Raw genomic sequence first — 11,138 nt, 5'->3', positions numbered from 1 at the left:
CAACCTGCCCCCCCCCACCCCCGTCTCCCCTCTGCCCCTCCTCTGCTTGCCAGCCTGTCCAGCCTCAGCTGCTGGCTGTCCGGCCCAATCCCCAGGGCCCTCAGCAGCTTGCTTGACAGTTGTTGCATGAATCCAGGCAAGTGGCCAGGTCCCCCCCCCGCCCCCGACACCATACACCACAGTGGTCATTCCTCCGAGCCATAGAGGCCTGTGTCCCACACCCATGTCCAGGCCGCTCTCCTCCAGGCTGGGTAAGGACCCCTGTAATCAGCCTGTCACCCTTTAGTGGCTCCCACGTGGGAAGTTGCTCCTGCCCACCAGGGCCGTCAGCTGCTGGCTTTCGGCTCACTGTCCCGGCGGGTCCCTGCCTGCTTGCCCAACCCTGGACCTGTTTTTTGGCAATGTTGCTGCCCAGGAGGGGGATGGGGGCCTGGAGCCCCACTGATTTAGTGCCATCACCCGTGTCGTTTCCCTGCCCGGCCCCCCGACAGCGTCCCTGTGTCCGTGCCCAGACCGCTGGCCCAGGTAGCTGGATGCCCTGTCCCTCGACCCTTAGCTTCCGTCCATCTCTGCAGCTTCCACCTCTGCAGAAGTGCTTGGGCCTGGAACAGGGCGGCCCCGCCCCGCCCCGCCCCGCCCCTTGTTCCCTGCTGTCTCCTGTTCTGCTCAGCCCTGCTTCTTCCTGCTCACAGGTGACCTTAGCACCGCTGTCCCCGGGCTTGGACTCAGCTGTCCTCCGTCCTGACCGCTGGTCTTATGAGCCTGGACTCCATCCTCCTGCCACCAAGTGCTGGCAGGCCTGTGGCAGCCCCCCGCCTTCCCTGGGCCTCAGAGTCCCCCTGTGGGGAGCGCCGGCCCGCTGTCCTCAGGGCTGCTGGAGTCGGGCAGTGTGAGAGGAGGGCCGCAGGGCCGCACCGTAGGGCTAGCCTGGGACACCCCTGCCCCAGACACTCGCCCACAGCCTGGAGGCTGGGCTGGGGGCCGTCCCTTTTGCTCCCCATGGGGAGACTAGGGTCGAGAGGGAGAGCCCTGGGGACACCCACCCACAGAGAGCTGTGCCTGGCTGTGCCAGGAGCCTCACTGCCCTGGGGATGGCCCTTCCCAGCAGGAGGCGCAGGGTAGGAGCCGGGCACCCGCAGAGGGAGCCCTGCCAGCCCGGGCACAAGCTCACGGAGTCAGGACTTTTCCCCCCTTCCTGAGGGAGGAGGCCACGCTGCTGGGTCCCCTCCTGGGGGAGGTGAGCAGCACACTTGCAAGAGCCAGGTCGGCAGGCGGGTCCCTCCGACGGGATGGAGGCGGCTGGGGCGTGGCCCCCTTTGCACAGATCTCTCTCTCTGTCTCCCTGGGGCACATTCTTGCCCCTGGTTTGGAGGCAGGTGGTCTCTGGCCTCTGAGCCTAAGGCTCCTTCCTGACACTGGTCCCAGATGGGCCAGGCCCTAGGTGACCCCAAACCTCCCAGGGCTCCAGGGGCCAGGGCGTCAGGGCCGCTGGGGCCCGTGTTGGTGCCGGGCAGTGTCCGGGCCAGCGGCCCTGTCAGTAGAGAAGCCTGAAGGACTGCGTCTGTCCCAGTGGGAGTTCAGGGGTATCAGGGCGGGGCTCTGACTGGGCGGGGCTCTGACTCCGGAGGGGCTCCCAGTGGGGGGCGGGGGGGGGCAGAAGCAGGAGCCACGAGGCACACCCTCCAGGAGCTGCTGCCCCCCTGACCCGAGGTGGACCGCTCTGCCCCTAGGCCTTGTCCACCACAGCTGTGCCTACGCCAGAGCCAGTGCCGCGCTGCCGACCAACCCCTCCCCTCCCACCCTCCTCTCCGGAGAGCCTGGCCCCCAGGGGTGAGTCCCTGCTTCCTGTGCCCACTGACGCCGTGTCCTCGGCAGCAGAGCACATACAGCGAGGCTGGCCTGGGCAGAGCTGGCACTCCGAGCCACAACCTCTCCCGCCCCTTCTAGCCTCAGGTCCCTTCTCTGAACCCCTTTCCTGGTCCTACGGGACTGTGAGAAATGGGGAACCTCAGTTAACGGGCTGTGGGGACCCCTGGGGGCACCTTGCTGGCCTCAGGTGGAGCTCAGGGTCAGTAGCAGGAAGGTGCCTCCCAAGCCGTCGGCCGAGCTCCCTCCCTGGGAGGCATGGGGGGGGGTGTCCAGGACGCTGTGCTCCAGGGCCGGGCGAGGACGCCCCTCCCTCCCTTCTCCTGGCAACAGGGCTCCCACTGTCCTCACAGTGCGGCCAGGACCCCCTGTGGTCCAGCGTGGCCTGTCACCACCAGAGCGGTGGCCCATGGCGGGAAGAACAGCCCCTCACCGCAGGCAGCGCGCAGGCCAGAGCCGGGAGAGGGGTGCAGGCAGGAGAGGCCGCTGTGGACATGCTGGAAGCTTCCTCATTCCCTTGTGGGGAGGGGATGGCTGGCCTTGGGCATCTCGTGGTCACAGAGGGGAAGTAGAAGTCTGGCCCGGGGCCCCAGCCATCCCACTGCCTGGCCACAGGAGCCCTGAGGTCTTCTGGAAGCTTTAGTTTATCTGTAAGATGGGACAGTGCCACCAGTCTCTCCCTGAAAGGGTTAAGGGGACATGAAGGATCTTTGTCAGCCCACAGGTGACAGTGTGTTGCAGCGCTGAGCTGCCCGGCAGGGACGTCCCTCCGGGCAGAGCCAGAGCAGACGCGGCCCTTCCTGGCCCACCCTGAGGAGCTCCTCTGAGGCCCCTGCCCCAGTTCAGACCCTGCCCAGCCTGTGTGGCCTGCTGCTGATTGGGGGGGGGGGGTTCACCCCAGGGGGAGGCCCCTCCGTCACTGAGGTGTGAGGTCGGCCGAGAGCCTAGGTGCCAAGGCGGTGATGGCCAGGTGGGCCTTCCAGGTGCCGGCGTTGTCCCTGGGGAGGAGGTTCTGCTGTCTCCGGGGGCCGGGGTGCTCCCGGCTGCTTAACGCGAAGAGTCTGTGGTGCTTTGTGACTTCGCCTTGGGAGCACACAGCCTCGTCTCTGCGCTGTTGGTTATGGCAGTTACAGGGGCCTGTCCGGGCCCACCCCTCGGTGGAGGCAGGCCAGGGCCCCTCTGTAGGAGGACAGCAGGCTTGAGGGGGTGGCCATCTGAGAGGTGCAGCTCCTTGCATCCCCCCGCCCCTGGCACCATTTCGTGGACCACACTTTCTGCCACAGTTTCCGTGCACAGCCCTTGTCCACCAGCTGCCCTGGCTCTTTCCACGCGCTGGCACTTTCTGACCCGGGACCTGCTTCTCCAGACCCTCGAGCAACTTACTCCTTTTTACCTTCAGGTCTTGACTGAAACATTGCCCACCTAGAATTGCGGTCACCCTCTTCTTTGTCTAACGTACTGTTCAATGTGCTATTTCATTATTTATCTTGCTTCGTGAGAATGAGGCCCCACAGAGGCAAGGATCCTTGCGTGTTTAGTCATTACGGGGCAGTCCCAGCTCCACGAAGGACAGAAGATGCTATCTGTACACCTGATGCCTGTTCCTCAAACCAACGAATAGATGAGTGGAAGGATGAGGGATGGAGGGATGGACGGATGGATGGTGGGTGGACAGGTGAGTGGATGGACGGACGAATGGATGGATGGGGGTAGATGGATGGATGGGTTGTCGGGGGTGTTGGAAGAACGGGTAGATAGATGGATGGGGGGGTGAATGGAGAGATGGATGGATAGATGGACGGACAGATGGATGGTGTGTAGGTGGATGGATGGGTCGTTGGGGGAATGCGTAGATAGATGGATGGGAGGTGGATGGATGAGTAAGTTTTAAATGTTGGGACTCCACAGCGTATCTGTGAGTTAATAAGAGGGCTCTGTTGTCTTTATTTATATGCATCATTTTATCAGCCCCCACAAGAGCTCTGTGAGAGTGAGCACTCCTGTGTTCCAATTTTATCAGAGACGGAGCGGAGGCTTAGAGAAGCCACGTCACTTGGCCTGGCCACGCAGCTCGTGTGTGGCAGAGCAGGGCTTCGAGCCCAAGCTGCCTGACTCAGGAGTGGGGCTGTGCTGGCTGCAGCGTGTGCCCCCTGCCTCTCGGCCTGTCTCCCAGATGGGAAGGATGCAGGCGGTCACCGGGGGGCGGGGGGTGAGGGCCCAGGTGCCAGGAGTGGAAGGAGCCCCAGCTCTGCCTGCCCACAGCCACCGAATCCTGGTTGAGGCTGGCTCTTCCCGTCTCGAGGGAGGGCAGTACCTCGTCTCCGGGGTGGCGGGAGGTCAAGGAGACGGGCACGTGCCCCTAGCCGTCGCCAGCATGTGGCAGGCTTGCCAGGCGCTGGTTTGGCTGACTGAGCTGGAGCCCTGGGGTCTGTCTGCTCCTGGCCTGGGCAGCCCGCCGGGCCGGGCAGCCGTCTTGGCCCCGCACCATGCATGCCCACCTTACCCAGTCTCCCCTGTGAGGACCGGCGCTCCCGCCCCCTCTGGAGCCGCCCGTCACCTGGCCCAGCAACCAGCTGCTCTGTTGCCATGGCTGCCTGGAAGGGCTGGGAGGGAGGGGGCCGGGCATGAGGCAGAGCGTGGGCCCCACCCCCCGAAGGTGGCACTGTGCAGCCAGAAGGCGGGGGGCGGGGAGGGGTGACGTGGCTGATACCTATAAATATGGGAATAAATCAGTAAAGTTTGGCTGTTCCATTAACCGGAACAGTTGTGTTCATAGGCGGATGGTTGCCAAGAATCTAATTATAAGAGATCGTGTAATAGAAAAAGCACAGGGGCATTTTCTTTCTTTTCGCTCTTAAAAGTGAAGGGAACACACAGGTGCGTGCGCACGCACGCACGCACACACTTATCAAGGTTTTGTTACATCCCGTGCAAGGTTGTTATTCCGTGGTGCCAGCAAACAAGAAGATTCCGTGAGAGCTTTTAATGAGCTCTGGTTTTAGAAGCAATCAGGAAAATAACGGCATGATTTAAACATTTACTAAGTTGAGGTGTTTCGAGTCTCTCCGTCGCCCACTCTCCCGCTTTCGGGTGCCCACGCCGGGCGCACGGCTCCCAGCGCCTGCCGCCCTCGCGCACTGCACCGCTGCCGCCTGACGTCCCTGGCGGGCACTGGCCCCAGGCGGCTCTGGGGGCTTCCGGGCCCCCCACGGTGCAAGCCCACCTTCCTTCAGGCCGTGAGCAGCTGGGCCCCGAGCTGGGCCTGCACGCGGCCCCCACCCCGGCTCCTGGTGGGATCCAGTCCCCGGCGTGCCCCCTGGGCCTGCCTGGGAGCTGGGCCCACCTGCCCTTGGCGTCCTCCTCCGGGAGCTGAGTGAGGCCTGCCCGGGCGCCCGGTACAGGGACTGGAGGGACACTTGTCGGTGTCACTTGCCTGCGCCCAGATGTTCCCTTTCTGCGTGCTGCCTCCCGCCGCCGCCGCCGGGGCTGCCCGTCTTTGCTTCCTCTCGTGGGCCCCCCCTCTCCTAGCACATGGGGGCTCTGTCCCCAGAGCCCCCCTGGTCCTGTGACCCCATCCATTCTGCAAACAGCCTCTGGACGCTGGGGTGAATGGGACACAAGCCCTGCCCTGCTGGGACATCCCAGCGCCTGTGGGCCATTGTGCAGGAGCCACGGCACCAGGCGCACGGGGGGGCGACCTGTGTGTGGGGGGGCCCTGCAGNGGGGGGGCCTCCAGGGCTTTGGCCTGTGGGGGGGGCCTTGCAGGGGGACAGCATATGTGGGGGGTGCCCTGCAGGGGGACGGCGTGTGTGGGGGCGGTCCCTGCAGGGAAGCCATCAGGACGCAGCCCCTCCCTGTAGTGTTGTCGGCTGCTCAGGATGGGTGCCTGCGTCCCGCTTACCTCCTGAGGCTGGCCCTGCGCAGGTGCCCGGCAGTCAGCCCAGCCCCCTCATGGCGTCCCTGCCCTCCCGCGTCCGTGCCCGCAGCCCTCAGCCCTGGCAGAGGCCAGCGGCAGCACGTGGGGCCTCGGGGCACCCTCACACCCCTTGTCCCTTCCCAACAGGACTCGCTTACTTTGTTGAGCACGGAGTGTTTTTAGTCCAAAGGATCGTCATGAGGGGCTCTCTCCAGTAAGGAGAACACGGGCCTTCGGATGTGCAGACACCCCCAGAGCAGGGGTGTGGGGGTCCCCTTGTGTCTGGTGGAGGCTGGTGGGGGGGGTCTGGGTCAGCAGGTGTCCAGGCCTGGGTGGGAGACAAACTGGGCTCGGTTCCCAGGCCTTTCGTCCTGACAGGCCGGGGGCGTGAGCGTTCTGCACAGGGTGGGTCTGGCCTGGTCGCAGGTGAACAAGGGGGTGTCCTTGAGTCTGTCCCATGTGGGGAATGGGTCTAAGTCACACGGGGAGGGGTTCTCTGCAGAGGGCATTTTCCAGAGCGCAGAAGGGGTGGGGAGGGGGCAGTTCTCAGCGTCACTGTTGCCCGGGGCCCAGCCTGAGCGGCTGCTCAGGATGGATAACGTTCTGTTTACGCGTCACTGAGTGCGTCACTTTGAGCATCATGTGTCACGGGTCTGGGGGGTGAAGCAGAGCCTCAGGACGGTCTGCTGGGGACAAGGGCCAGCCTTGCTCCTGCAGCGTTAACTGAGCTGTGCGCTCAGGGGCAGGCAGGGGGCAGAGGTCTGAGTGCTGGGCATTTTGAAAAAAGGGTGTGTGTGACAGGTGACCTTGACGACCAAGGGGCCAGTGAGTGGGAACCTCCCAGGCATGCAGCCCTGAGGTGCCGGCGCCCTCGACGCGTGGTGCAGCGCGGGTCACCTACATGAGGCCACCTCCTCCATGCTGCCGCACCGGGCACCTAGGGCTCCAGAACTTCCGCTCGTGCCAGCAGACATGCCGCCTCTGTGGGTTGCCTGTCCGCCGGGCCAGCCGGGAGCGGGCAGCAGGCCCAGGTGGCTCTGTCTGCCGCTTGGTCAGAGCCCCACCTGTGGGCCCGGCCGTGGCTGGGGGCGAGGGCAGGGACCCGGGTGGGCACCCCCACCTGAGATGCCGGGCCGGGAGGGCTCCTTNGCAGGAGTGTGTTTGCAGCACGTAGGAAGACGGCCTTGGCCGCCACATCTTCAAGGCAGGTCTCCCCCGACGTCCCGGATGCGGGCCGCACTGGGGACTCTGCTCCATCCGGGCCTGTCCCAGGTTACTGGGGTCGGCGCTGTGCTAGCAACAGTACTGCGGCCACCCCTACCCCGCCAGACCCTGCGGGGGCCCCGGGCTCCGTTCCCTGCTCCACAGCGTCCCTCTTCGCCCTCTCCTTTGCCAAGGCCATGTCCCTGTGGGCCAGGCAGGGCTGGGGTGGCCCTCAGTGGCCCCTGCCAGTGGGAAGAGACCCCATACATGCACAGTGATCCCAGCTGTGCAGGCGGCCGCACCAGGTGACCTCCCTGTGTCACTGCCACGGTGCCGTCTAGGTGGGTGCTAACCTGGGTCAGGTGTTGCTGCTCCAGCATTTATCAGCCACACGCCCTCCAGAGAGTCCCCCCACCTGCTGGCGACTTGGTTTCCCTGTCTGACCTGTCTGCAGAGTGGGAGTACCGGAAGGCGTGCTCACACCCAATATGGGAGACCGAGTTAGCTTAGAGAGGCCCCCAAGAGTCCAAGTCCAAGTGCATTCAGGGCCAGGCTCATGTGAGAGAGGCCTCAGTGGCAAGGTCAGGGTTGGGTGTGGCTGGTCTGTGCCCAGCCTCTGACAGGGTTGGGGTGGGAACCGGGGAATCTGAGTGGCAGGCAGTCAGACTGAGGTCCCACTGGGCCTACAGCCTTTATCTTGTGACCTTGACATCTCCACGTTAGGATGGAGCCTAGGTTGCCCCAACCCCCAGCCAGTGGCCTCTCTCAGGGGAGGCTGTGGTGACCGAGACCCCAGAAATGGGCCCAGGCCCATTCACCCAGGCCACCCAGCACCCACCCACCTGCTGCAGTTCCCAGTGCCAAGACCCACAGACTCCACACTGGCTGCCACCCTCCCGGCCACAGGCCGCGTTCCCGCAGGGTGGCCGTCTGCCCGCACTATGGTGAGACTTGTACCTGAGTTGTAGCTGAGAGCACACGTGGCTTTGAGATCATGCTAATTGCTTCACTTCCCAGAACACTCCTAAAAAGAAAGTGAATTTCCCTGTAATATTTTGCAGTGGGTGAAATGATCCCTTTGGAAATCGATCTGGATTCTGGAATGAGCAGTAGAGTGGGTGGGCCTGGGGCAGGGTTCTCACCCCCGCCCCCCCTCACTGGCCTGGAGGAGCCTTCTGTACCTGGGGCTCAACCCTGACCACACGCCAGGCACCCAAGGAGGAAGCTTTGGTTTTGCTCACGTGATAGGTGAGGAAGCCTGGCTCCGAGGTGAACGGTCTTGCCCGGGGCACCTGGCTGCCTGGTGGAGGAGCTGTTCCCTTCAGGACGGCATTCAGAAAAAGCATGGCCTTGGAGCCAGTGGGCATGGGTGCCAGTCCCAGGCCCCTCCTCTTTGAGAGGCCCTGGAGGCCATGGACCCTCTTGAGTGCCCACAGCGTTTACTGTCAGATGAGTGTTGTGACCTGGTCTCGGGGTGCTGCCAGGTATGACAGTGATGATGTGTGACATGCCTCCAGCATGTGGCTCGTGAGTGGTGTGGCCATGTCCTTCACAAGCATCATTGTTTCTTTCCTGGAAAATGGAGCTAAGACAGTTGGGGAGCATGGAGGATGCAAGGCATGGCTGAGTGGGGTACCCCACATCCTCCTCGTCCAGATTTCTACTCCTCATCTTGTTCACTAGCTTCATGAAGTCACTCAGTCTTTCCGCAGCAGTCGGACTGCCGTCCATCTGCCACCCATCTATCCATCCATCCACCACCCACCCACCCATCCATCCATCCATCCATCCATCCATCCATCTACCATTCATCCATCCACAACCCACCCATCCATCCACCCATCCATCCATCCATCCATCCACCACCCACCCATGCATCCATGCATCCATCCACCACCCACCCACCCATCCATCCACCCATCCATCCATCCATCCACCACCCATCCATCCATCCATCCATCCATCCATCCATCCATCTACCATCCATCCACCATCCCACCCACCATCTGTTCATTCGCCCATCCACTGTCCATCCACCTACCCACTCATCCATTGTCTATCCATGCATCCATCTATCTACCATCTGTCTGTCTATCTATCCATTATTCATCTGCCATCCACTCATCCGTTTATGTATCTATCTAACCATCCATCCATCCATCCATCCATCCTGCTGCTTCAGGACTTATTGAGTAGCACCTGCGTGCTGGCTTGTGCCGGGTGGCGGCTGTGCAGAGAGAAAGGGACCATCCTTCTGTCAGGGAGCCCAAAGCAGGTCTGGGCAACAAGGCGTCTACAGCACTGATGGGCCTGTAGGAGGTGCAGACTGTGCTCGACTACAGCCCTCCAAGAGCCAGCTGGGGTCCTCTGTCCCCGTGAGGGGCTTACAGCCCTGGGACTCTCAGAGACCTTGGGGTTTGGCCTTGGAGTCAGGAAACAGTATTGAGATCCCAGCCCTGTCTCTGACTTGGTACGGGGGGGACCTTGGGCTTTCTTGGCTTTCACTCAGCGCCCTGATGTCCGTGCGCTTGCTCACTGCACCTAACACCTGCCTCCTTGTTTCCACAGAGTGACTTGTTGGATGTAAATCAGATCATCAAAGATTTGGCTTCCGTGGTGTCAGAGCAAGGAGATGCCATTGGTAGGTATCTGGGCCACCTGCCATACAGCCCATTGCCCTCTCCCCTAGGTGTGGGCGGGGCTGCCTCCTGGGTGAATGGGACCCAGAGCAGTTCCAGGGGTCTGAGTATCTGCCGCCCTCCCTCCCTGTGTCCCCAGGCCTCCCCAGCCCCTCAGGAAGGCTGGGGTTGGGGAGCCTCATGCAAGAGGGCAGCCCACCCATTCTGCTCATTGAAGAGCCCGGGCTTCCATGCTTCCCGCCCTGGGCCTTCCTCCCACCCCAGGACTCCCCAGGGCGAGGACCAACTGTCCTGGGTGTGGGAGGGGTCGAGGCTGTGGCAGGTGCCCCAGCAGAGAGCCCATTGGAGCCCAGGGTCACCCTAGAGGGGCCACTTCTTGGGAAATGGGCATGGTGGGGGCAGGGCTGTGCCAGGGGCAGGCTGGCATCCCTTCTGGTTCTGTTCCTTCCACATGAGGACCTCGGTCCCCCTCGGCCTGCTACTGCTTGTGTGCCTGGGCCCCCTAGTGCGTGGGGGAGAGACCGTGGCTCTCTGGCCCAGAGGCGTGGGGTACCCGGAGCCGCTGGCCAGCACAGTCAGCCCCCAGGCAGCCTCTGCACCCCCGTTCCAAGGTTCTGGGTCGAGTCCCCATGGCTGTGGCTGTGCTGCACCCCCAGGGGAGGGTGGGGCCGCCACCCAGCAGGCTTGCCCTTCCCTCCTTCCTGGAGGCTGGGCTGCAGGAAGGCTTTGCTCCAGCAGGCCCTCGAGGCACGCTCTCCACAGGCGCCTGCCTGGGGGCCCCTCCTCCTCACCCCTCCCGCCTGTCCACATCAGCACTGCCGCCGCCTCTGTCTCCACCTCTGGCTCGCTGTCCTGGGTGCGCAGGGTGTGTCCACTGCAGACGGACACCCACACGTCACCCAGATGGTCACTCGGTCCCAGTGACGGGCTGATCGGGAGGGCCGTCTTCAGGTGGGGAAGGGGAGATGGATGGGCCAGGGCCTGGGGACCAGGGTAGCTGGGACTTCGGCATCCCACCGTGTGCCGGTGGAGGCGAGCCCGCCGTGGTGGATGGCAGCCAGGGGCCCGCGTGCACTTCTGTGGGGACAGTGGATGCCTGGGGCCGCGAGGCTGGGGGTACTCTGCTGCCCGGCCTGTCTGCCCCCTCAGCCTCGGGTGCCTTTCCAGGGTCCAGCAGCGGCAGGGCTGAGTGCCGGCAGAGCTGCAGCCCAGAGCCAGCTGTGGTGGCCCCCCGGTCCGAGCAGGGGCGTGCACCCCTGCGGCAGGGCCCTCACTCCCGCACCAAGACGCGGAAGCCCAACTTCAGCCCCCAGGAGACGGAGGTGCTGGTGCAGAGGGTGGCCCGCCACTACCCGCTGCTGTTCGGGGCGCTGCGGGCCACGCCCTCCCGGAAGCACTGTGTGTGGAGCAAGATCCTGCAGGCAGTCAACGCCCTGGGCTACTGCCGGAGGGACCTGGGCGACCTCAAGCACAAGTGGCGGGACCTGCGTGGGGCCGTGCGCAAAAAGCTGGCG

General features: G+C 63.7%; 1 protein-coding gene across 1 annotated transcript in view; it reads left to right on the top strand.

Annotated features, from left to right (window-relative positions):
- TSNARE1 (t-SNARE domain containing 1) overlaps nucleotides 1-11,138 on the top strand; it is an 88,719-nt gene that overhangs the window by 73,473 nt on the left and 4,108 nt on the right. Inside the window, exons 11-12 of the mRNA XM_077750019.1 lie at nucleotides 9,554-9,626; nucleotides 10,792-11,135. Coding sequence (XP_077606145.1) covers nucleotides 9,554-9,626; nucleotides 10,792-11,135 — 417 coding nt within the window. The remainder of the gene's footprint in view (nucleotides 1-9,553; nucleotides 9,627-10,791; nucleotides 11,136-11,138) is intronic.

Source organism: Crocuta crocuta, unplaced genomic scaffold (assembly GCF_008692635.1).
Source record: "Crocuta crocuta isolate KB4526 unplaced genomic scaffold, BGI_CrCroc_1.0 scaffold119, whole genome shotgun sequence".
Taxonomy (NCBI): Eukaryota; Metazoa; Chordata; class Mammalia; order Carnivora; family Hyaenidae; genus Crocuta; species Crocuta crocuta.
This window is presented reverse-complemented; position numbering and strand designations above follow the sequence as displayed.